General features: G+C 38.0%; 1 protein-coding gene across 1 annotated transcript in view; it reads left to right on the top strand.

Moving 5' to 3' along the window:
• Positions 1–26,997, top strand: part of LOC117227944 (uncharacterized) — a 35,651-nt gene extending 8,654 nt beyond the window's left edge. Inside the window, exons 5-11 of the mRNA XM_033483499.2 lie at positions 2,205–2,481; positions 6,905–7,137; positions 9,330–9,741; positions 14,448–14,718; positions 15,504–16,018; positions 16,890–17,114; positions 18,389–26,997. Coding sequence (XP_033339390.2) covers positions 2,205–2,481; positions 6,905–7,137; positions 9,330–9,741; positions 14,448–14,718; positions 15,504–16,018; positions 16,890–17,114; positions 18,389–18,670 — 2,215 coding nt within the window. The 3' untranslated portion in view covers positions 18,671–26,997. The remainder of the gene's footprint in view (positions 1–2,204; positions 2,482–6,904; positions 7,138–9,329; positions 9,742–14,447; positions 14,719–15,503; positions 16,019–16,889; positions 17,115–18,388) is intronic.
• Positions 26,998–27,984: the final 987 nt, after the last annotated feature.

Genomic DNA, 27,984 nt, shown 5'->3' with positions numbered 1-27,984 from the left:
GGTCACTGTTTTTCGTTAATAACTCGTTAACGGTGCCTCGGAGAACATTTTTGTAAAGGAAGAAGTTGCTTCAAATGATCCGAGGAACCCACCATTTCCGGATTGCGAGACATTTTTGAGACACCCTGTATTTTTAGCATAAAGCTGTACAGCTTTACGTGGAATAAGTTACATACGTCAGCAAGTGTTACAAATTTGATGTGCAAGTCGTGCGGAGTTGCATTACATCTTGGAGACTGTTTTGCTTCGTATCATTTAAAAGAGAAATACTAAGTAAGTACCAAAGAAAATGTAATTAAAGAAATATATAAAACAAAAAAATTTTACATTTATTTACATATGTACATTTTCGAATTTTCATAAAAATAGAGGAGGCGGATTGAAATCTCGTGAGAACTACCGATGAGATTAGAAAAACTTGAAATTTATTATCTCCCAATAACCTCAAAAACAGCCGGCGACAAACGAAGTAACAGAGTTAGTGGTGCCAGCGCCAAGCGAAGAAATGTTTAAAAACAGTGCGGCCGGCAAAGTGTTAACGATATACAGATGGTTATATTTACAGTATCAGACTCAGTACTACAGTACATATCAGACTCTGCCGTCCAGGAAAATAGCCTCGCGCAGAATTCAGCCGTACCTAAAAGGTTAATTCTTGGTCTTTGTTGTCTAGATCCACTCGAATCTTTACGTATCAATTTTTATTTACATTGTTTTCGACACACTTCTTCGAGATCGGTGTGTTAATCTTTTAATAAGACGTAATAAAAATTAAGAAGAGCGTATGTTTGTATTATACAAGCATTTGATAAATGTGTTCAACTATTGCTGAGATTTTTAATCGTAACTCTTGATTACCTAAATCCACTCGAATCCTTAGATATCTTCTTGCAAGACTCAACGAAGGTAGCAAATACTTGATCTTAAATGCTTTTTGTTTGGTTTATAATAATTTATTCATCGGTGTAGCTGCATTCTTAATGCAATAACTTCTTCAATTTTTATTTATAGAATACAGGAATAACCTAATTTACTTTTATGCATTAATTGTGTATAATAAAATTATTCAAGTCCCCGTTTAAACACTGGAGAAATTTACACAATAATAAACACAAGAAATATGACTTTCCTGGGAACTCCACATTTTTTAGACTTTGTTTTGATTCTTCTTTAACCAATAATTATTCTCGGATCTTCACGCATAGGTTTAAAGGATGAATTCGCGCGATTTTAATTTCTTTATGCAACGTCCCTTTTGAGTTGGACTTCGAAACACCGCGTCTGTGCTGCTAAAATCGATGCGGACTTTCAGGGAAATTTTCTTCATTTTCTATGCACCGCTTAACTACCTTTCATGTCAGCTGATGTAAACTGTGAGACACATTAAATATGCGTTTTGAATAAAGTAGCAAGCCCGCGCTTTGACATGTCTACGGACTCTTAAAAATTCAGATATGTTTGCAACACATAACTCGCAATTTTAAATGTGCAAACCGAAAGTGTATGTACCGAGTGAGCTTATAAGCCGGAGTACCATTTCAAAGCTTAATAACCCTCATTTTTATTCATTATTTATGTTTTTTAAACAACTTTTTGAATATGCATTTTTTTACAGAAATTTCACTTCACAGAAAAGTTATTATTTTCTCCTCTTCTCCTATATGATCATCATGATTGTTCACGCATTTGGGATAAACTGACAAAAATATTGTTCGAGCGAGAAAATTGTTCAATAATTCTATGACAAACAATTGCAACAGTGCAATCGATAGAAACCGTTTGTTTAATAAAGTATTAAGATTATTCGAACTTTTCTTTAGACAAGCGATAAATTCTAAATAAAGAATTTAAGAAATTATAGAAATTGGAATTAAAGAAAAGTTTGTATCTATTTATTGCAGAACGATAATGAAAATGCAATTAGACCTTGTTAATTTATACGTTTCGTCGCGTATCAAAAATCTGCACATGCCATGAACGCATGAAACTCCGCAGTTCGTTAATTAGTATAAAAGTTATTAATTTTGTTCAGAATCGACTGATGGTTAAATTGAGAGGGAACCACGCAGAGTCAGGAAGCAGATTGCCATCTTTACAATTCGACTTCTAAATCGCTTTCCGCTCGAAGAGCGCGCAAATTCGCGCAATTAATTTTCTTTGTGCCCCGGTCGGCCGAAAGTTGAATAATTCATCGAAATGCGCAGCGTCACCGCGAGCAAGCAGAAGGAGAACCTGATGAAGGAGAAGGAGAAGCTGATGAGCGAGATGGACACTCTGAGGCAACGATTGAAGAACACGTCTTCGTACACGGTCGAGCTGGAGAAGAGGAACGCAGAGTTCGAACAGCAGATCAACGATTTGCGAGAGACCATCGAAACGCAGCTCAACGAGATCTCGAAAGAGCGAAGGGCGAAGCTAAGGGCAGATGACGAGATGAACAATCTGCAGGAGGAGCTTGCCGTGAGGACGAGCGATCTGGAGGTAAGGGTTTCGTGAATAAGTTTCAGCTACAGCTTGCGGACGCCGCACAGTGATTTGGGACGATAATCGTAATTTCCCAACTAATTAATTTTCAACCTAAGTATGTTAACCCTTTGCACTCGAAGCCATTTTAACTGTAAATCTGAAATAATTTTTCCGACCTACGCTGCCTCTATTTTATATGACAGAGCGCATTTTACGCGTGTAAAATTGAGTTTTGCGACTTATATAACAGTTATACTTTTAACAATTTTTCAAATCTAAATTTTCTTGATGTAAGAATTATTTTGGAATGCGATATAAACATTTCTTAGTGGTGCCTCGGGGTCACCGCTCGAGCGCAAAGGGTTAATAATTTTTTTAAATGGAATACAATGATGAATCGATTTGTACATGAACGATATATAGTTATGTTAAACAAACTGCAACGACTTTGTTTTTCGTTGAATAAAGAAATCTTTCATCAACATTTAGCCTCGTAATTTTTTAGAAACTGTGCATCGACTAATTTTTATTCGAAACATTTTTATTAAGAATTACCGAGTATCGGGTAACAACATTCCAACATATCTAACAGAGATACTACGATAAATTTTCACTGTCTAGTTTCGATTTCATCGATCGAATGATTTTTATGTTGTGGTAATTTCGTGCGAATTAACATTTAACGTGTTACGAAATTCTTAAAGGGGTCGGTTTCGAGTTTCAACGAAGTTCCACGACCACGTTTTCCCACGTTTTCAAGAATCTCTTTTTAGATTTTCTGTGTTCTATCTGGTATCTAAATTTTCAATTTAACGTTTAATCGTTACGGTTCGTAGCAATCGTCGAACGTTCGTTTGGGCGCAGTGAAAACTCGTGTACAGTTCGATTTTCGCGAAAGTTTAGAATTTCTCGGAGGTATTGTGCTCGCGGTACGCATTGTTCTCTATTTTCTGCAAGATTCAATGCCGCCGTACCCAAATTGCTCGAATTCGAATCTGCGAGTTGCGTTTGCACAATGCATCGCTCCGCTTGTTTGTTTTGTAAATAGCGAAATTCGGGGAGCATCCTACAACTACAATGAGACCGCTGATGTAATAAAACCGAGCTTTGGACACGGTACATTGTTGCGTAGTTGGTTAAAGGCTGTCACGAATGTTTTATCATGAATCATAATTTACAGTTTAGCAGAACTTAGTATCATCGAAACAAACACGAACCGTTAAAATGGACTGCGTATCATTCTGATATTCGTACATTATTTTACACAAAATTAGGATCATAGAAATGCTCGCCAATTAAAAGATTGACTATCGTAAAAAGAATGTCAAAATGCTGTTAGATCTTGTTATTTTACAAAATCTCAAAAATAAATTTTCGAAAATATCTCTGTAGAAAATTCTTTAGAAAATAATAGCCGAAAGCTCCTACGAGATTTTACCAAAATTACAACTTAAGATGTAAAATACTGGATTGCTTTGATTCCATTGTTTTATAACACTGTCGAGATTTATTTAGATGCATTTATTTGAACTTCGCACGATTCGTGTTACTTGAATAAAAAAGTTCGTCTGAAAATTTCTCATAGAATATGATCTACGAAAAGATTAACTTTGAGTACAAGATCTGTAATATCAGGAACTGTAAAAAAAGAAATCAGAAAATATTTATGTGTTTTAACTGATTTGGTAATTCTAGTATCGATCGGACAGCCAGGAATGTCATGGAAATTAAAAGAATGATCCAACCTGTACCATTTATTATTTTACGAAACGCATTAAGAGGTGACTTATAATGTTGTTTCAAATATCCACTGGGATCCTCCGTTCCCGCAAGAACGGGAACTTCGAGGAGCCACTATTGCTCCGGAGCTCTTCGGGGAACGAAGAAATCGTCCGATGACATCCAAGTGTACGGAAAAGTTCAACAAGTTTCTCGAATGGTAACAGAAATGAAACGACGCCGCTCGACCGCGATAGCGGGATTCCGCGGTGCAACTCGAACTAACTGAATTCCGTTTCGCGCCGACCAAAGAAACGATTCCGAGAATGAAGCTTATCTTTGCGGAATGAACCTGTGGCAGTTGCGAGCCGGGACTTCGATCGGTTCAACGGAAAGTTTTGTCGAGAAACTTATTGAACACTTTTCCTAGAGATAGGCGGTACCGGAATGGTGGTCCTTTCACTGTACGAAAATTTGTGGCTCTCTCCCTATTTCGCTAATTTCTTAACCCTTAAATGCATGATTTTTTTGTTTTGAATTTTAAAAAATCGTTTTTTATAGGAATGTAGTCATAGGTTACGTAAAAAATAAATAAAAAAATCTAGGTAATAATATTGAGTATTTATTTTGAAAAAAAAGTTGTATGTAGACTTTTGGCAACAATATGCGTTTATTACTAAAATTATTGTAGACGTAAACAAATGGTCATGTATTTATATTATCTATTAGTATAGGAATTTTTACATTATTTATAAATGAAATGCAGCAAAGCAATTGCGATTTTTGTTGCGACACAAAACTTTCCTTTATAGGAAACTCGAAAAAAGAAAATATCTCTCCAAGTAACACATCGAAGGTTGTCACCCACCACATTCAAATGTCAAAAAACATATAACTTACTCGCCAAAAGTAGTGTCAAGTCTTTTATTTCACACATGGTCTATTGTCTATTGTTATCAACGTGTGTTCGGAAACGCACATACTCAGGTTTTTGAATAAAATTAAGTGGAACTGGAATGTAGACAATTGGCAACAATATGCATTTAAGGGTTAATCTTGAAACAAAATACAACCGTTCCCCAATTTAGGCGAAGTATCCGTTCCAGGTGGATTTCTCTTACGCGAATGAAAATCTTGTAAATAGACTGTGAAAGTACGAAAGAAAAAATATTGGAAATAAAACCAAGTGTACGCTTTAGAAATACATATTAGGTCTACCGGAAAGTTCTGTCCGTTTTTGAATTGAAATATAACACAATTTTCATACATTTAATAATATTTATTGTAGAATATACTTTCCATCGTTACTTATGACTTCTTGCCAGCGTGATGGCAACTTGTAAATGCCATTTTTAAAAAATGATTTATTTTTAGAGGCGAAGAACTCAACTAGCGCTTGGTTGACATCAGCTTCAGTTTTGAATTTTTTTTCGTGTAAAAAATTTTGCAAAGAGAGAAACAAGTGACAATCGGAGGGTGCTAGGTCTGGGGAGTATGGTGGATGTGACAGAATTTGCCAGCCTAGTTCTGCGATTTTCTGACGAGTCGCCAAAGCAGCATGTGGTCTGGCATTATCATCGGTAGCCATGTTTTGACGATCGCGTCTCACTTAATAATGACATGAGACATCTTTGTTTCAGTTTATTTAGGAGAGTACATGTATGTAAATGCAATGATAAAGAGAGACAGTCATATATGTCTCAAATCAACATGTGCATATGGATTGAAACTTGAAGTGACACTATCGGACAGAACTTTCCGGTAGACCTAATATTTATTTCACACAGTTTAACACTAAACCTACCAAGCAGTAATACTAAGTGGCATGTACTGCTTCACAAAAGTGAGAAGACCGAATTTATTTAGAATTTGTAAAGTTTTTATTATAAAACTTGCTCCAATAATATAACTTATTCAAGCGTTTTCCACGAAAGAGTCTCGGAACTTTGCAGAATTGCAAAATAAGAAAGCGGTCACTTTGACCGCGGTAGGTTTCGTGTTAAGAAAGAAAGATATAAATATGACATCTTATATATATTATGTATATATAGAAAAGAAAAGCAAATTCTATTTGATATAATTTGGTGTAAATTTAAAACGATCAATCTTTTCTTTTCAATTGGCACAAAACTCACCGTCTTCATCGTTTGACTTCATTTTTATCGTTAATGTATATTTTTTTCTCAATATTCTCATTCTCCAAGTTTTCGACGAATTTCTTGATATTCGCGGCAACATTTTATTAAATTTTGTCGAAATTCGAAGGCTCGCCGAATGTCTCGATTTTGAATGTCTGTAATGTCATTTTCCAATTTTTCGAACAATTTAAGAGACTTACAAAGATCGCGTATAAAAAATGCCACGCGAAAAGGAGACCCGCGTAAGAAAATGTGCCGCGCAAATTAAGGGGCGTAGTTTTATTGTATTGTCTTTTGAGAGTAAGTTCCATTGATAACTGAATCGCGGATCTTTATGGAAAATAAAAGATATATGGAGTAATTTTACGAAACAGAAGTTGAAGAGCACTGTATTGTTCGTCTCAATAATTTCGATGATTTAAAGATAACATGGTTATGTTCTTTTATTTCTCCGATGTTTATAGAATTTCACCCGATCATTTTTCACGCAAATACATAAAGATCCGCAGTCTGCTCGTGACAATTTCAGCACTTTCGCAATGCTTTAATCAGCACTGTAACAGCTGCGCCCGTTTCTATAGACAGCACACGCATCTATGGAAGCTGCGAACGCTAACATCGCGACCCTTGAAAGTTTGGTGAAGGAGCAGAAAATAGCTGCGGACAAAACGCAGAAAGAGATGAACAAGCTGATGGTGAGGAGAATGAACCTACAAACGGACTACGACAACGTGACTGGACAAATCGAGAACTTGGAGAAGGAAGTCACGCAGAAAGACAAGCACCTCAAGGAAGTTAAACAAATGGTAAACAGGTAATGATTGAGGCTCGATGAATTTAACCGGTAAACTATTATCCGAAACTTGGGATAGTTAATAATGGTATTATTATGCTATATTATAATGCTATTATTAATAGTTAATAAATTTTATATTCGTAATTATCGATAAAATTTCATTCGCGAATAGACACGTTGGTAGATTGCGGAGTTTGTGCACTTTTGTCAAAATTTAATGGAACAAACGCGGTGCAGTGAAACCATTTCAATAATTTCAATAATTTAAAAGTATTGTTGTGTTATTTCTAATCTATTAAAAGATTAATGAAACGAAACATATTGCTCCTGCATCTCGGAATTAATTGAGGCAATTTATTTAATTTGCAGAAAAATCGGCAGTACACTTATTAGTTGCGGATTATGATAGATTTATGGCAAAAACGAGTGTGTAAAATATGAAATTCTAAAGGCATAAAATAAATTTAATAATACTTGCATTCATTGAAATTATTAAAAGAAATCATTTTTTGGTTTAATCTCGGTTTCTCGCGATCGTCTTGAGATATTTTTATTTTTTATAAAGATTCGCGGGCTGTTCGTTTAAACAAAATCCTGCGTCAGCAAGTAGAAAATAGGAGAATTTTTGCTTAAGAAGCTACGAATATTCTGCGGTAAATTTAAAGTAGAAAGATGAATGTTCCAAAACGAGATTTTTTTATAGTATTCTTCCGTAATTACGAACAGAAGGCAAAAATGGAAAAATTAATTGCAACATCGTTCCGCCGCGAGTGTCTTCCATTAAAAGAGACTTAAGCCCCGACGCTTCGCCATTTTATTGTCCGGTGGACCCGCGGCAAATGGCGCTCGAACGGTCAGGTTTAATTGAGCATTCGTTTTCGGCGGCCGGAACAACAATCCGCGACGATAGTTGCGCGCGAAGACCTATATCAACGTCGTTATAAAATATCAGACGCGACAGGAATATAATGGATCGTATTGCCGCGAAGCAACCCGGGAAACATTATTCCAACTGGTTGTTCGGTGAATTGTGTTCGCGGTGTGTCGCGATCGGCAGAAGGGAGCCAGGAGACGAAATTTATTTTCCATTCAATTTTGCATTACAATGCATCGATACTTGTGATCCATGTAATTGCTATGGAAATCGTCGTATATTTCTCGAGGTCGCGGTCGGAAAGTCCGAGAAAATATGTGTTACCGCGCGTCGCGTCGCGCCGCTGAAAAGAGCACCGCGTTTGTCGGAATTTTCTTGCACCGTATTGACGAGTATTTTTTTTATCAATGTTTCGTACGATAAAATACGACGCGGAACGTGGATTCCGTGCGGTGTCTCTTGCGCGAGAAACGATGTTCAGTCACCGCTCGCGTAGTGGTATAATAATGGCATTCGATCTTCGTTGCTTGTGCTGAAGTCTTAGTGTTTAATCTTTATTGATAAAGCAAAGTTGAATCAGTTCTACCACATGTCTATACAAGTAATTTTTTTTCTTAGCGAAAATGCAAACCGCGGCTTTGTTTACGAGTTATTAACGGAAAACGGTGAGCAATGAGAGGCGAGCTCGGCTGGCGCGAGGCGGTCGAGCCAACGAGCGGTCGAGCCAATGAGCGGTCGAGCCAATGAGCGGTCGAGCCAACGGGCGGTCGAGCTAACGAGCGGTCGAAGCCAACGAGCGGTCGAAGCCCAGTTCCGCTCATTGGCTTGGCCGCCTCGCGCCAGCCGAGCTCGCCTCTCATTGGTCAGTGTTTTTCGTTAATAGCTTGTAAACAAAGCGACGGATTACATATTCGCTAAGGAAAAAGTTACTTCAAATGACCTCAGGAATCAATAAAATCAGTAATTTATAAAATCCGTAGTTGAATCACAAGCATTTACGTGTTTAAGACACCATTTGCATCATTCGTATCGTAAGAGCGAACAATTCGATTTTACTTCGATCTGTATATTCTATCTCTCTAAAAAAGAGAATACTTTTAATATGCCAAGGATGATCGCAATAATTACAATCAAATCTTACTCGGTTACATTTCCAAGACCAGTCTTACTTGCATCAAATTTTGTGTTCTGTTTTATCTTGTAGCAACAGTTCTCTAAAATGCTGAAAGCTGTTGCATTTTGTATAAAACACCCGACGTTTGCTGCATGCTTCTAGACACCCGCGACCGAGCGTACGTACGTGCCGGGAAAGTTGAAACGATTTTGACTTTGCCAGATTGAGACCCGAAGTGACGAGATGCAGGGCCGACATGGAGTCGGCGATGAAACGGGCGCAAAAGTTCGAGACCGAACGTTCGAGCTTCGAGCAACAATTGAAACAGTCGACAGTGACCACGAAGAATCGCGAGCAAGAATTATTTACTTTGCGGAGGCAGCAGATCGATAAGCAGCAACAGGTTGAAATGCTGTTACGCGAGAAAAACATCCTGGCGCGGACCAAGGAGAACATGAGCGATCAGATTAAACAGCAGAACCACGAGATTACCGTGTGCGAGTACAGCAAACGAAAGATCGAGTATGAGCTTGACGCGGCCGTGCAGGACATTACGAATGTGCAGAAGCAAATGTCTGTGATAGAAAAGGAGAGGGATAAACACAGTTTAGTGGCGCAGGATTTGGCGCGTCAGGCGAGTATACATTCTTAATTATCAATTTTCATGTTTTTAAAAAATAAATTCGTACCATTTTGTCATTTTATCTGTGCCTTTGTATGCATACTATTGCAGTAGGCATGTCTATGCGTGTACATACATATATGTATGTTATTTATTAAATTATAATATATTATATTATATATTATTATATATATTATTATTATATATATATATATATAATAATAATATAAAATAATATATATAATATATTATATTATGTTATAAAAATTATTAGATATTAAATTTAATTTAAGATGTATATTATATAATATACATCTTAAATTAAATTAGATTAAAATATTAAATTTATTTATTTAACCTGAACATTTCCGTCGAAAAGATAGGCCTGGTTTGAACCTTTTATATATATTTATAATATATGTATAATAAATACATATTTACCAAAGCAAATATCTACTATATATTTATGTATACTTTGAACGATGAAAAGACAGTTGGACAGATCATGTAAACATTGTTAAGTGACTTGATTTTATTATAAAGATTCTAATATGCATTATAATATACAGTAAGATATGTTTTAAAGAAACTGTCCTTCGCATTAAATAGAATTTAGATTGATTTAGATTCGATTCGAGAAAATGTCGGAAGGATTTGATTTTCAATTAGATAATGCACTATTGTAGACAATTAATGTGCCATATAGAGAATACCTGTAAATCGGTGTTTACCGATATCATGTATCAAACCTATGGAATTATTCGATGGTATCGATGTACAGCGAGCCAGAAAATAAACCTCATACGTGTGCGCATAAGTTGGTGATATGTGGTCGTCGAAGTGCAGTAGAACTGCACGTAAGCGTGCAAGTGGAGCGGGTTCGTATGCGGTCAGGCAAGCGAAGTGGTGTTTGTTCGGGCAAGTAGAACCGTATGGAAACTGGTTGAAACGAGATCTCATATGGTCGCGGGAGAACCTCTATATTTCTATCAATTTATCCGACATGTTCTATAAATTTACCTTCGCACTTTCGGAACGAAAAAACGTCTCGAACAAAAAGAAAAAATGCGATAGCGATCGTTGGTCTTCCGCATAGTTTCATAGAAAATTGCATTTCGTACGATCGTATGCAGTCACTTAAATGAAAGCATTGTTTTGTACGGTTGCATAGTTTCGAGGCGTTTACGATCGTGATTAACAAAATACTGCTTATTGCTAGCACGAAAATTCCATGACATTATCTTACGAATCAGCGGCGTATGACGACATCCAGCGAACTGCATATTCCGCACTGCATGCTATTTGCATTCAATCTTGGGGGAACCATGACTGAAGCCACCCAAATGGTTTCTGCCGCCTATGATTGAGGAACTCCGACTGATAGCATATTCCCCTGACGTTGCACCACGTGATTGACATTTGTTTATGCTGTTGCAAACACCATTTGATCATACGTTGCAACAGAGTCGACGATGTTCGACTATTTTCCAATTTATTGCTCGCAGATGTTTTATTGCGACGCCAAGTTGCTATAAAGATGGCATAAAGTTGTTTATAATACTAAAAACTGAACTGTGGATTTTTATGCTAAATAGACATTGTCTGCATTAATTTCAAGATGCAGGAGTTGTACACATCTATTTCTTTTCCTAATAATTTTAGTATGTTGGAAGCAATGGAATAGTGTTTTTAAACGTTCTTTAAACGTGTTCATAATTTTATGTTTGATTTACACATTGATTGTTATAAACGCATAAAATCCGCAGTCTATTAACGATATTCTAATTTGATTTTCTATTGTACTCTTCTTTATTATTTTCGCAATCTCTTCCATTTTAATTAATCATCTTTGCTACTTCCTTTTTCTTTTACTTTATTTTTTCCATTTCTTTTTGATATTTTTTTCCATTTTTTTTATGCTGTTTGTGCGACGCATCGTCATATTATTATAACACAGCGACTTTTCTGCCCTCGAATCAGTCGTTATTATTATAATTAGTTTTAATTAACTCGTTCTATTGTATCTTCTGATACAAAGAATATTTAGAATCGTTTACTTTAACTAAAACTTAATAATCGATAAACAGCAAGGACAAAATTAATATTTGTACCGTGCAATGAAACAAGCTGTGCAAAGACATGTTAATTGAATTGAACCAATTAGAATTGCTTAAAAGCAGGAAGGCTCTCCACTGAATCCAATCTAAACGCGGGACACTAATTATTGCGATTATGTATCCGCGTTTCATCGTGGAAAATTATGAAAGGAAATTCGTGTCTCTAAAATCTCCCGATATGCAATTTAATGTTGTGCGCGGCAGCTACGAAAGGACGCGTGGGAATAACTTTTGATCCTAAAATCTATGCGGCGAACTGTCCAGATAATCCTAAAGAACAGGCGTGTTAAACGGTAACAGCTGCTAAAAGTTAGCCGAGTCGCATGGACGACGCAGTTTGCGATGCTTTGCACATTCTATTGTCGCGGAATCGGGGAACGTATAGCCAATCGGTGTGTAGTCAGATATGAAGCAAGCTACGCCGACGGATTTACCGTCCGATCTCCAGCACTGCTCCGGTCCAGCACTGCTGGACCAACAGGAAGTAAAGGTAAACACAGGACAGTCGTTCATTTCTGGCTCGCTCTTGGGCATCGCGGCACGATGTCAACGTTCGCGACTGCACTCGTCCAACAGTTTGCAACTGAAACCGCTGCCCTGTCCAACCGTGACCACGTTTTCGAAATCTTGTCCCTTGATTTGCATACTCTTCGCCGGACCTTCGCGGAATTAATTTCAAATGTATTAACGGGGACACGGATTGCTATTACAAGTTGCGCTAACCCTCTTGAACTATTGGGTTGGCAACTAAGTAATTGCCGATTTCAGTTATAGATATCTCTCACTCCCATTTTTATGATATCCGTAAATGTTATATTATAAAATTATTATTATTATTATTATGTTATTTTTTTATTATCCGTGAATGTTAGCAACTGGACAAATTGAATGCAGCGGTCAAGGAAAAGCGACCAGAATTGGACAATCGTAAAGGTGTCATTTTCCAGCAGGACAATGCTAGGCCGCACACGTCTTTGTCCACTCGGCAAAAATTGATGGATATTGGTTGGGAATTGATGTTACACCCACCACATAGCCCTGATCTCGCGCTATCGAATTACCACTTATTTCGATCCCTGGACAACTCCCTTCGTGGTAAAACTTTTAATGATGATGACGCTGTAAAATCTCACTTAACTCAGTTTTTGGTCGAAAAGGATCAGAGTTTCTACGAGCGTGGAATTTTCAAGTTGTCAGAGAGATGGCAAAAGGTCATCGAACAAAATGAGAAATACATTACAGATTAAACTTCATTCCAAGTAAAAAAAAATTTGTATTTCATTGAACAAATCGGCAATTACTTAGTTGCCAACCCAATATTATACAGGGTGTCCCAGGTTTTAATGTTCAAACTTTGTCAGTGCATTCTATGGCACAAAGTAAGAAAAAAAATGTTACGTAAACATAGGTCATATAGAGCTTTATTAAAAAGTTATTACAAAAATTTAGAATAGGAATAGTAATCAACTTGCTGTTACTGCGAGCATTGGCTTGAATAGATCAACACATACCGTGTGTTTATGTAAGCTGTGTTTATTAATACATTTCGAAATGTCTACCGTTGTTGACAATACATGATTGACATCGATCGAAGATTTTTCTTTTTTTTCTTCTTTTTTTTAGTTGATTACTATTCCTATTCTGAATTTTTGTTATAACTTTTTAATAAAGTTCTATATGACCTATATTTACGTAACATTTTTTTCTTACTTTGTGCCATAGAATATACTGACAAAGTTTGGACATTAAAACCTGGAACATTCTGTATAACGACGAGTGACGAAGATTTGAAACATGATCTTGCGAAATATGAAAGCGTTATTCGTTTCTTCTAAATCGATACGAGATTTTCAAAAGTATATCGTTCTGCGCTATCTTTTCGCTCTAAACGATTATTAAAAATCGTCTTTCATTTTCTCGCGAACGAACGAAACAACTTTTCGAACAGCTGTCTACAAAACAGCTCAATAAATATCGTAAAAAGTAAATTTGTTAGAAACATACTTATGGTGAAATTGAAATTACGATGAATTTTTTACTATGATGAAACAAATTTGTTTTCTTTTAACAATTGTAATTAGTTAAGAATAATAGAAAAATATTCTGAAATTTTTCTATCTTTACAGTTTTTTCGTATTTGAATCTATTCATTCACAAGTCACTTCTGACTCGTTATTTCTACTCGGTTCTGATTCGTTATCTGCGTTTATTATCGGTACTTTTAACTATCTTTCTTCTGTTGTTTCTAGTTTGTTTCGTCAGCGGAAGTTTATCGAACAGAATAGAGAAGAATTTTTGTCAAAATAGAAGGCACCTGTTTATTTAGAACCGTGCAAATAAATTATAACGAATTAGTAACCACAAAGAATCTCGCACGGCAAGGTGTTGAAAAACTGCCGATGGATAAAGTGTTAATCACGTGTTGCTTCGCAAGTCACAATTCGTAGATTAGGATTCGGTCTAATCAATAGCCTCCGGTAAAATTTCCGGTAACGTCGAAACCGCGTTCGTAGCTAGCGGCAATAACGAGCCGCATAATTATAGTTCTGCACGGCGGGTAATCTCCGCGAGTATGCGAGTCTAACCTCGCCGGGTCAACAGGTCGAGGAGTACCTAAGCGAGGTCAAGCTGAAGCAAGTCGAGATCTCGACGTACAAGAAGAGATTGGCGGAGATCGAGACCAAGTATCGGCAACAACAGAACCTGTTCGAGACCGTCCGCACCGAGAGGAACTCTCTGAACAAAAGCTTGGTTGAAGCGCACGACGAAATACAGGAGCTGAAGAACAAGCTGATCGTGGTCGCGCATCAGACCGAGCAATTGAAAGAGGACATCGTTGCGAAGGAGACCAGTCTGATTAAAGAGGAATTCCGTAAGTGGTTTCATTGTATGAGCCCGCTGAGATATTGGTTTCAATTATCGAATAGCACACCGTTTTGTAAATTAGTTTCGAAGAAGTTTATTCGTCGATGAACAAAAAATTTAGGAGACCTTGTAGACAATAATTTAGATGCGCAAATATTAAATTCTTCAGAGGAGGTAAGTTTAATCTTTTGCAATCGAGTGGTGAATCCGACGTACCGTTAAAAATTCTTGTTTAGCGATCGAAAGTAATTTTTACGTTAACAATATAAATTTGTTATGTTTAAAAAGCAATATAAACAATATGCATTTTTTTATATTTGTATATTTTATATAATAATATAATATAATAATATATATATATTGTATTATATACATTGGTTAACTCAATTAATTATTGTCACCGGTATTTCACTTAATACAGAATTCATTTAATCTATTTTTGAGATACTTATATTTGTAAAATCAATTAATTATTCCAACTAGTATTTCATTTAATCAGTATTTTAAATACTTATTGTACATTTGTAAAATCAATTAATTATTGTCACCGGTATGTCATTTAACACAGAATTCATTTAACCGATTTTTGAAATACTTATATTTGTAAAATCAATTAATTATTTCAACCAGTATTTTCAAATATTTGTATTTCTTAGTCGAAATATTTTTACCTGAATCGTTCGTGCAAAATGGTCGAACAGCATCTCCGAATCGTCCGCGCTGTAGATCGGTACGTTTCTAATCAATTTTCGCTCTAATCAATTTTCTGCCAAACGATTTTCCGTTCCGTAGTTCGCGGCAAGGTGGAGAAGGAGAGAGAGGGTTTGAAGGTCGAGCTGCAGGCGTCCCGTAAGGAGGTGCAAGACCTGAAGTACGAGATCGAGGAGATAAAGCAGGAGGAGAAAAGCCTGAGGCAGGTGATCCAGCGGGCGGAGGCGGATATTGGCCGTCGCATGAAGGACATCGACAACATCATGAACGAGAGGGATATCCTCGGCTCGCAATTGGTCAGGCGGAACGACGAGCTCACCCTCCAGTACAGCAGGATCAAGGTGTTGAACGGCACCCTGCAGAGGGGCGAGGCGCAGTACAATCGAAGATTGGAGGACATCAGACTGCTGAAGCTCGAGGTGAAGAATCTCAGGACCGAGAAGGCGCTGCTGATCAAGAACATTTCGAACATGAGCGATCTACGTCAAGAGGTCTTTCACTTGAACAGAGATCTGACGAGGGAGAGGTTGAAGGTTATGGCGTTGGAGGAGGAGGTGCAGACGCCGTTGAACATCCACAGATGGAGGAAGCTCGAGGTATTTTCTACGTAGGAGTATGCTAATCTTTATCTTCCGTATGCGGATCTTCGTGCATTTATAAGAAAAATGACAATGTGAAACACAAGATAGTGATTTCATCGGAAGAATATATATTCCGGCCATATCGTTGTTAGATGATTAGAATTGTTCAAAGGAACACTGTTGTTCGACTCGTGTTTCTTAAAATTGTTGAAAATAATTGTTAATTTGCATAAATACTAGCAGTTTAGTATAGCAGTTCGTACACAGTTTAGTATACAGTTTGTGTGAATTGATTTAATGAAAATGATTTTCAAGTTTCATTTTCTTGATCGGGTTCATTAACGTGAAAGGAGAAGGATATTATATTATTATAATTGGTTGTTCCTTCGATTTATAATAATTTTCTAGTACTTCAAGGATTTATTACGACAATATAATTAACAGGCATCGAATCTTTGTGCAGATTAAATGTTGTCTATTTCAATTACAATAAATTGGAGTCGAATAAAAATATGTTTCCTCTATTGATAAATTTAGCAAGATGAAAATAATGTAACAGTATCTTTTAAAATCTTCAACCGTTCTCATGATTCCATGTTTCGTATGCTCATTTTTCTCATAAATGCATAAAATCCGCTATCTAGCAATTAGTATACCGAGATTATTTAATGCACCCGAGAAATAATTTATAACGTTCGACGTTGGAGAAAATTGATTATCTGCTACGAAAATTTTATTAATTCAAAAACAGAACCCGGCATCGATGTATCTGTTCTAATCTTTCGTGCATTTCTAAAAATTGAAGCGAGGGCTTTCCACGTGCTCGAATTGCATTATTTTTTCACGGCACGTTCTCTGTACAAGGGCGTTTGCGAATTCTGCACAGGGATCCGATCCATCTAAGTTCGAGCTATTGAAGAAGATTCAGATCCTCCAGAAGCGTATCATAAGAATGGCTTCAGAGTTGGTCGATAGGGAGAAGCAGATCAAGGACACCGAGAAATTGTACATGAACCTCCGCGAAATTTTATCGAACCACCCGGGACCTCAAGTGACCGTTTCGCTGAACAAAACCCAGAAAGCGTTGCGTGAAAGGGGAAAGAAGATGAAGGTAAATATATATACTGCTCCTTATGCACCGTTCAATAAATAGGTTTCGCTTTTCTTAGTTTCACAATTACCCTTTCGATACGAGAATTCGCTAAAATTGAATAACAGCTGCAGCGAATAATTATCGTACACTGATCGTTCTACAGGGTGTCCCAAAAATGTCTCGCAATCCGAAAGTAGGAGATTCATGAGGTCATTTTAAGCAACTTTTTCCTTAGCGAAAATGCAATCCGCGGCTTCGTTTACGAGTTATTAACGAAAAACAGTGACCAATCAGAGGCGAGATCAGCTGCCGCGAGGTGGCCGAGCCAACGGCGCCAGCGGTCGAGCGGTCGAATCCCAGCTCAGCTGGCGTGTGGCGACCAAGCCAAAATGAGCGGAACTGGGTTTCGTGCGCTGGTTGGCTGGGCCGCCTCGCGTCAGCCGTACTCGATTCTTATTGGTCACTGTTTCTCGTTAAAAACTCGTTAACAGTGCCTCGGAGAAAATTTTTGTAAAGGAAGAAGCTGCTTCAAATGATCCGAGGAACCCGCCAATTCCGGATTGCGAGACATTTTTGGGACACCCTGTATATCGTTCCAATTACTGTATTTTACGAGTAAATTCTCCCTAATCGACGCTCAGATTCTGCACAAAAATGGTCAAATCTAGGAAAAAGAGATACGATTATTCGAGCCTTTCGGCTCGTTTTTAAAATTGTTGACAATCGGTAACTATAAAAACGAGCCGTAAGGCTCGAATAATCGTATCTCCTCTTCCCAAATTGTCCATTTTCCTTTACAAGCTGAGGGACAATTAAAGAGAATTTATTGTACACTTGTCACGATGAAACGGCAACATTTTGCGTTACGACGAGTACACGCGTCGAAATGTGCTGACTGGTTAAAGAAGCGAAAAATGCGTCTCTAGATTTAAAAAACGAGACGAACTAAATGAAACAACTGTCAGCGATACGAACTTCGCACAACTGAAATTCAAATATCTTAAACTTCTGCCCTTACGTCTTCCTGAATCCAAGTCTGTGATAAGTATCGATTACCGTCGATCAAAACGCAAAGCCAACACTTTCAAAATCGAATCGCATAAAGCGCAAAACGCTCGGCTCGCGTTCCGGAAGGGTTCAGCTTCTAGCCAGGCGTTAACTAACCGACCGAGGCGTTCTCGTGTCTGTCGTTTCTTAAACATTCACGATGACGTCGACGGTGTGCATGCACATTAACGGTCGAAAATGCCTGGCAGCACGCGAGTTCAATGATTCAGAGGGTGATTTCTCAGTGTCTGCTGGCGGAGGTGAGCATGTACGAGGTCCAAGTCGGCGAGTACCAGGTCGGCCTGGACAGGATGAGCGGCGAGATATCCGAGCTGAAGAGGAAGTACTACACCCAGAAGAGGCTGATTCAGAAATCGAAGGAATCGAAGCTGAAACCGATGGCCGAGTCTCTGCTCCCGGCGGTGAGGCAATCCTCTTCGGCGAAACAGGTCTGCGGCGGCGGCTTCAAAATGGCGGTGCCAGCATCCAGGAACTGCGTCACCGCGGACGCCGGTGTCTGCAGATAAGCCGGCCCGTCGGGTCCTCCTCGAGGGTGAACAAGAAAACGATTCACCCTGTTCTATTTGCGGAGCCAACGATACGGACCGCCTAATGAAAATATAACGGCGCGCTTTCGCTGGACTTCTCTGTGTGCGTCGCTCGTCCAACGCGGTCGCGACACAGCTCTCGCCTGCCAACCAACGACCAACCACTGTTTTCGCGACGCCGTATTTTTTTTTGTTCCGATCCTTGTAATGTCTGTCAATATTTGCGGCCAGAGGATAGTTTGTTCCGCTCGACGGTGCAGACGCGCGTTGATTCGCGGCGCGAACGCGTACCCGTAATTTGTTTGCCCGGTTTCGTCGATTTATTTTTCACCGGGTTCGCTCGACGCGTTGGCTGCACGAGACTCTTAAGGCATCGGAGAAAATTCAAACTGGTGTTTGGCAACACCGGTTCCGCAAAATTTGAATTTGTCGCAGTGATTTCGACTGCAACGGAATCGAATCTCCTTCAACACCGAACACTGTTGAATTTCGCTGAAAAATTGTGAATCCCGGAAAATTATTTGGAAAATTATTGGATTCATTACATTGTTGGAACAGTAGCGTGATGAAAACGGTACGATATCGAAGTAAATTTGGTCTTCTCATCTTTGTGAGAAAATGCACATCTGATATTTCTTATTTTTTATTTTTTTATTTTTACTGCTCGGCAGATTCAGCGTTGAGTTCGATATTTTAGGGGAACTTTGCATGTTTGTTAAAATGCTCGTCTACGAATCGTTGTTTAATCTCCCGAATAATATCGTCGTAAGCGAGCCGTTTCACTAATTTGCGAAATCTTAGAAACCACTTTTGGCACACACGTTCTTTCATTACATTCTCTACGCACACCTTACGCCGTATTTTTATATTTTTCCTTTGCGTTTTTTGCGTTTTTTAAAAATAAAATAACGCCATATGCCGAAAATGTTCCCTTTTCGTTTCCCATCTGTCAATTATCCGTCAAACCTGCCAACCGAATTAGATTATCCAAAATCTTTCGATATAATTTCAGTAAAAGTATTCATTGTTAAAGCTACTATCTGCTTCGAAGAAAAAAGAAGCTGAAATCAGTCGCATTTTCGAACGCCTAACTTCAAGAATCGCCGAAAACCGCGCGAAGTTTCTGGACAACCTAATATTTTCGAAGGTTATTCGAGAGGCTGTTCATTGCAGTTCGATAAACATTTTTAAAGTCGTTCTTATTTCGATAAAATTTTTATTACACATATAAGTTAGCGGTTACCTGAAACGTGATACAGGAAATTTCCTCCAGTTTTAAAAGAAGTTATCGCGGTTTAACCCCGATATGATTTCTTAATTGTAGCGCGAGACACTGAATCTAATAAGATTCGTGAATTTATACAGAAAATCGTTTCGTATACGAGTTTACTTGAATTCAAGAGATCACACGTGAAACGTACACAGTAAATTCTCTCCAATTGTTCCTTCAGCTTGTAAACAAAAGTGGACAATTTGGGAAGAGGAGATACGATTATTCGAGCCTCGTTGCTCATTTTTATGATTTCCGATTATCAACGATTCTAAAAACCAGGTGCAAGGCTGAATCAATCGTATCTCCTCTCCCAAATTGTCTGTGTTTTTGTTTGCACGCTGAAGGAAAATTAGGGACAATTTTTCGAATTTGAATGCTAAATAATTCGAACGTCGGAGGATCGTACGATAATCGAGGATTTACTGTATTTTCTCAAAATAATTGAAAACTGCTTCACCGAAACGCGAACCGCTTATTTTCGACCAGAGTTTGCGGTTTACTCTACGCCCGGGAAGTAATGGGTAAAGTAATTGCACGACCGCAGATAAACGCCACCGGAGCGTTCATCGACGCGTAAATCGATTGTCGTCCGAACAGACACCAAATTAATTGCACCAGCAGAGCCCACAACGCGGTGACTCAAGAAGTGCAAAACCGCAATGATCATACGGACCATATATATATGTAGGAGCCTCTATTGTCTGGCATACTTCAGCATCCACGGCCCCTTTCGGAGCGAAGTTATTTTCATTGGAAAAATATCGTTCGCCTATCGACGCTTTTTCATTAATCATTCCTTCCTCTTCGTCGTCCCGATATCGAAAGTTCAAAGCGTTCTGGCCACGTGTAGACCATCGGGTTTGTATAATATAATGCGCATAATTTGTCGTGCAATTTAACGTTTCTATTGTACGAATTAATCGGTGGCTTCAGCGATATGGGCAATTTATATGTCCATAGCAACGCTGTTGTTTTTCTCGGGTTAGAGTAGCTTGACAAATAAAAATACAAAAGTTTTTTTTTTTAAGAAGACCGGCATTTATTTGGCAAGAGTTGTTTTGTTGTTGCACGTTACAGTTTACATTGCCGCGCATTTATTTACAGCATACGTTCTATAATCTTTAAATTCAATCTTCTTCAACTCGTACAATTTATTATTTATTTATTACCTCGACAATTTTGCAACTCTTGCGTCGATCCTCAATATTGTCCACGACGTTCAACAACGTTGTACTCCATTGTTTCATCGTCTATGATACCTAGAGTGAAAATTAGTTTATAATTATCCAAGAAATTATTTAGCAATCTTGTCACTTATCGGCAAGAGCATCGAACAAACATTTCAAACAAAGTCCCGCAATCGAAGGAGACAATCTAGCGAAGACAAAGAAGATATGTCTCGAGTGCAGTGCTATTATCATTGTCATTATTATTTATCGAAATACCATGTATAGAAGGTAAAGACGATTTGTCTCGGCTGAAACACGATTATTTTCCAGTGCTAAGAAACAAGAGGTCATTTCCTAGAATCAGCGTTTCTACCGCAATACATATATCCCGGATGATCATACTCGCTTTCCTAATTACCGCGATGCGTTCGCCGTGCAAAAAGATTGGATCGCGTGCGGTATACATTTTCGCGGGGGCTCACATATCGTAAACGCGATCAAACAAATTCTCCGCGGTTTATGAAATAGAAATTCTTGGGGAACGCGAGCTGCCTGCCGTGCTGGCGACCGTTTCTGTTCTGTTATGCGGCGAGAACGTGCCAGGAATCCGCAGGGTCTCGGCCATGATTCGCCGTCCGCAGCATTCCGAAACCTGAGTTCTGACCACCGGAACGAGTCCGTGTATTTTTTTTCTGGACACGCTTACTACTACTACTACTTCTCGGATGTTCAAGCACACCCGTTTCTCAATTTACGCGGGCACATTTTTACGCGAGCCCCTTTTTGTTACGCGATCTGAATCTACGCAGCCAGCAAATCTTCGCGAAGCTCTTAAATTAGCCAGGAAATTGGGATGTGTCGTTATACAGGGTGTCGCAAAAATGTCTCGCAATCCGAAAGTGACGGGTTCCTTAGGCCATTCGAAGCAACTTTTTCCTTTACAAAAATTTTCTCAAAACACTGACCAATAAGGGGCGAGCTTGCTCGGCGCTAGGCGACCGAGCCAATGAGCGGAATCGAGCTCTGCGCGCTCGTTGGCTCGGCCGCCGCGCGCCAGCCAAGCTCGCCTCCCATTGGTCACTGTTTTTCGTTAATAACTCGTAAACAAAGCCGTGGATTGCATTTTCGCTGAGGAAAAAGTTACTTCAAATAACCTTAAGTACCGTAATTTTGGGACATCCTGTAGACATTGATTGCAAACATTCAACGAGCCTTCAGATTTCGATCAAATTTAACGAAAGATTGTTGCGAATTTCAGCAAATTTATGAATACTTAATAAAGAGAAATATTGAGAAGAAACCATCCGAATTTAACATTAAGACGATGAGTTTGTGTCACTTTAAAAGAAAAGGTTGATTGTTTCAAATTGCAGTAAAAATATACTTTTGATTTCTGAGATGTCATAATTATTTTTTCGTTGAGCTATATGAAATGAATATGTATTTCGAAAACTTATACCAGCTTTTATTTTCAATGTATTTTCTTTTGTATTCACGGACTCTGTTTACGCGATTTACATTCGCGTGAAGCAAATCCTTCGGCTTGTAAACAAAAATAGACAACATGGGAAGACTTTCTGTTTACAAGCTGGGGGGGGGGGACAATTGGTGAGAATTTACTGTACTTGTGCCTCGAACGATGGCGCAAAAGAACCGGCGGTGATACATGGGATAATCGACCTTGGCTCTCGTTTTCCTAAATTCTCAATTGATTGGTTTCCAAGCTGTTACGAAGGTCTCAATTTCTCCGGCGAAGTTCCTAGAATCCGCGAAAAATGTTTGCGCGCAGTTTCTTTGCTGATTCTGCGAGAACTTCGGCCAAATTCGGTGATTCTTGGAACCAATGCTAGCTGAAATTTCTTAGCTCATTTGCATATTTGAAAAATATTGCTCGGTTCAATGTTGGTCCCTGTTATTAACCGTTGCTAGCTAGAGTAAAATTTAGAGCAGTTGTTGCAACTTTAAAAATGGCTTTAGTTTGGTATTCCACTCGGATAAGTTTTCAAACTGCTGTGTCTTCTTGAATCTCCAAAACATTGAAAGTTGCATCCAACTATTGTCTGTGGATTTTATGCATTTACGACAAAATTGTGTGGATCGAACGTAAAACTGTAAAGACGTTCGAAGAATTTAAGGATACCGTTACATTATTTTCAGCTTATTACGATTATTGAAAGAAGAAAAAACATTTTCATCTAACTCGTATATTTTACAATTAAGTTGGACACTTTTTAGTTTGCGTAAAGTCATAACGGGTCTGCAGATTTTATGCATTTATGGCAACGATCGAACACAGAATATTGCTAACATTTAAAGAATTTAGTAATACCGTTGCATTATTTTTAACTCGTTCAAAGTATCATACATTTTTTATCTTGCATAAAAATCTGCAGTTTGGTCATCATACTTGCTTTTATACCCGCTTTTATACAATAAAAAGTAATAATTAGACAGCGAATCTTTATGCAAAATAAAAATATTTCGAGACGATTGTAAGAAACAGACATTAAATAAAATATTGTTTCTTTCAATAATTTTGACAAGTTGGAAATAATGTAACGACGCCATTAAATTTTTCTTATGTTTCAATCCGTAACTACGTTATGTAAAGTTTCTTCTGTTAAGAACAGGCTATCTGTTGGAGAATTCTTAGCTAATTAATATTTGAACTAGCTGATTCGATATTTTAGTCGATAATCGAGGTAAAAAAGAAATTGATGCGTACAAAGGAAACCGTACAATGAAAAGACAAGTCCTCGAAAACTAGGTAGCTGAAAATGAAGGACATTTCTGAAACTGTCAGCAGTCAGGTACGACGCTGACAATATTTTCAACTAATCTAGCAGCTGGCTAGGTTCCATAATCGTCCTTCAGCGTCTTCAAGATATGCAAAGTTATGTCGATTAACATGAGACCGGAGGATGCCAAATTTAGGTGCGGTAGAACAGTCTGTAACCCGTTCTGTTAGACCCGCGGGCGGAATAACGTTCCAGGCGGTGCGGCGAGTTAGTAGAAGGTGCCGATAGGATAAGTTCACGCGGACATCCTTAAGGGCACCCTGGAGGATCAGTCGGATACCGAAGATTCATGCAGGCAGTAATACCCCACCGCGGGAGACATCCCGTTGCCCGTAATTCTAGTTCAACCGGTGCATGGTCAGACTCCTACCGAAAGCAATTTATCCGAAGTCAAAATAGATACGAGCACGAAGTATGGTTCCTTATCTTGGCCCGGGAATTTATAGAATGAGGTTCGCAGGGTGTCTTACGTTTTTGATATAAATTCCCGCGCACAGCTCGCAGGCTTTAGTGTTCAGCAAATGAATTGTTTAGTGGCAATGAATTTCTGTATGAATTTCTGATTCGTAGAGTTTAAATGTCTAGCAAATAAACGAATTATCCGATTTACGATACAAAACTGGAAAAGAAATTGAGAAATTGGAAAAAAATTGAAAGAAAGAACAACATTTCTATTTTTGGTTTCTTAATTACTCGATAAAATATTCGAACATCTTTTAAAATGGAACAGCTTTTTAATAATTGTTGGAAATGACATAAATTTGTTTGAGATATTAAGAAAACTATTTTTTCTAGACAATGTTCAAACTTCTTGCAATAATTACAACTGCTTCGAATGACGAAAGAAAATAAACGAAACATCATTTCTTGACCAGTCCCCGTAACATCTCAAAAAACCGCAAGTCATTTGGTCCAATTCTTAAAAATTGATTCTATAATATAGAATCTTTATATATAATTCTTATTATATATAATAATATTATAATATTATATTATAATAATATATTATATTATATAATATATTTTTATATTATATTAATATTATATAATACGATTATTTCTTATTATAATATAATATTATAATAAGATTATATTCTGTATAATCTTTGCAACATTGGATACTGAACGCCACTGCTTTAAACAGTTTGAAAACCAGTAAGCCTGTAAATATACAATCGTCGTTATTATTTAACCACACGTCGAACTACAATAATAAAATAAAAGTCATTGCCGAGCATGCGTATTTAAATCGGAGTTTATAATTCATTGCGATATCACATATATTATTCGATAAGCTCTTTTTCCAGAATAGGTTCCTCCGTCCCTGCGGGAGATAGAAATACCATCATGAACGATCGTACGCGTGTAGACGAGTGTCAGGAAACGCAGGGATCGTCGCGCATCTCCGAATAAATTCAATAAAACCCGATCCGGGGAACATCTGCCGAAAGACACGCCGCGAAAGGAACGGTGGAACCGGGACGTGCATCAATCTATTCTTACGTTTGCGTTCGAAATACCACGAAAACGGAGTGATTGACGTATCCTGGAACGCGAAAGGAAAACGAAACACACGGCAACGAATCGCCATCGCGCTTCGACGTTTCGCCGATTTCTCGAGAAGCTTCGTCGTAAAATATCAAACGGCTCCGTCGGATACAATTTTTAACCGTCTACGTTCGCGCCGCGAATTAACCCTTTCCGCGCGATTTGTATGGCCAACTTGAAAAAAACCCTTTTAAAATTAACGTTACGCCATTGTCTGCAAAAATACGCGTCTCCCGATTCTCTAAACGTTCGCTGTTGCTTTCAATGAGATTATTTACTCATTCCTGGAATAATGTAATTTATTTATTCATTCATTCAGTCGTTCGTTCATTCACGGGAAAAACTTTGAACAAGCACTGTGGCTTTTTTGTCAATTGAGACGCGGTTGACACGCGATTTCGAACGAATGTTCGGCGAAGGGTTCATTACGTGGACGTCACGAGGGAGAAAGAAGTTCGCTAGTTTGCAACGCATATGTATACATACATATATACATGCATACATGTATATGTATACCACGTGGTTGCTTGTAACCAGGCGCGGAAACTTCGCACATTTCGGTTGTAATTAAATGTCTGTTGTCCCGTCGTCGCTTTCGCGACGTGATTTATTACAGCCCGTGGGTAACGTAGATACAATTAACGTTTAATGATTTATTGTATACGCGTTGCAGGTGATCTGGAAGGAAATTACAGGAACGAAATTACGGCGAGATGCGCAACGTCGCGGTGTGCATCGATTACTTTAATATTCGGTTATTTCGAATTCCCGATTGATTTCGAGTTATATCGTTTAACTAGCTAACTGGGATAGTCATTCGATCGGAAACGCTCGCTTCCATGTAATTGTAAATGAATTTTCAAATTTGATATATATATATATATCAAATTTGAAAATTATTAATTATAAATTAATATAAATATTATATAATATATTTATTTATTATTATTATTATATTATATATATGCAAATAAAATGTAAATAATTGCGAGTGTAACGTTACGGAATTGTTACATTCACGATTGTTCAGTCATATGAACATATAACTAAGCATAATATTTGTAATGCAGACTATAATTTTATTGGCTCGTCTAATTTTAGTTCATTTTCTCACAAATACAGTGCTCACTTTGGACTTATCGAATCTTCGGATAAAAATGACAGCAGTTTAATCGAAGTACTGTACTTTTGATGTATTAAAATGCAGATATGTTATTTTAGAATTTTCAAAGTAGTGTATAATGGTAAATTTATCTGAAGTGAATACAACAGTGTAATTTTATTTTTAATTTGTTAAAATCAATCACGATGGAAATAGGCGTTTTTAATTGTGTAGACAACGTTTTATACTAAATGGAATAATACTGAAACGGTTGAATGAACAACGATAGAAACGTATGTCCTGCTTTCAAAGAGAAATAAATAAATATCTATCATATTTAAGAAATAAATATCTATCATAGTTAAGAAATAAATATCTATCATATTTAAGAAATAAATATCTCTCTTTTTGTACAATTAATGTATACAACTTCTTTTTTGCACGCGAAATCCTAAAAATTTACAGGTTTACAGAAACAGTTTGTGGCGTCGCATCCCTCTACCTGAGCGCGGTCGCTAGCAATAAAACAAGTACCGGTCCTAATCCTAAAAATTCCCTAAAAAACACGCACTCCTAATAAAACAATTCTCCTCATATCTGGACACCTCGACCCGCACGGGACTTTCCCAACTTTCTCCTTTCCTACAGAAGTCCATCTATTCCTTTCTTCTCTTCCAGTATAAAAGAGACAAACGCGCAACTCCTCAGCTCAGTCTGTTCTAAGTTCCTAGTCCTACGACGTCACGCTAGTCGCGCCAGCGCTCATCGATAGCATTTGAATAAACTGCATTAATAGTAACCTTAGTCACGCGCTCCGATTCGCTAACCTTTCCTTTAGTGCTAAAAGTTCTAAATCCCTATTGAAGAGCTACTACAGAAATGTGTCCCTTACTGACGCTCAGATTGTGCACAAAAATGGACAATTTGGGAAGAGGAGTTACGATTATTCGAGCCTTGCAACTCGTTTTTATAGTTGTTGTCAATCGATAGCCATAAAAAACGAGTCACAAGGCTCGAACAATCGTGTCTCCTTTTCCAAAATTGTTCATTTTTGTGGACAATCTCAGCGTCGATTAGGGAGACATAACCTGAGGTATCTGTTCAAATTTCTATTAAAAATCTACTAAAATCCGAACCTCTATAATTCTGTCTCAAGTTCCGTCAAGTTCGCCTACAAAATTGCGAATCTGCATAAAGTTGCGCAGCCTATATTCGGCAACAGAGGATCAGCGCAAGCGTGCCTATTAACTTAAGCTTATCAGAGACAGAAACAGTGTGCATCGGTATTCTAATACGGGCGTTATTTCGGTGTGATGCATTTGTCGGGACGTGGCGCACGCTCGCAGCGCGCCTTATCTATTGATCAATCGGGGATCATGAATGCGCGATTGATGCGCGATCAC

The sequence above is a fragment of the Megalopta genalis genome, chromosome 4 (genome assembly GCF_051020955.1).
Source record: "Megalopta genalis isolate 19385.01 chromosome 4, iyMegGena1_principal, whole genome shotgun sequence".
In the NCBI taxonomy this organism is placed as follows: Eukaryota; Metazoa; Arthropoda; class Insecta; order Hymenoptera; family Halictidae; genus Megalopta; species Megalopta genalis.
Note: the sequence above shows the minus strand (reverse complement) of the source record. Positions and strands in the feature narration are given on the sequence as shown.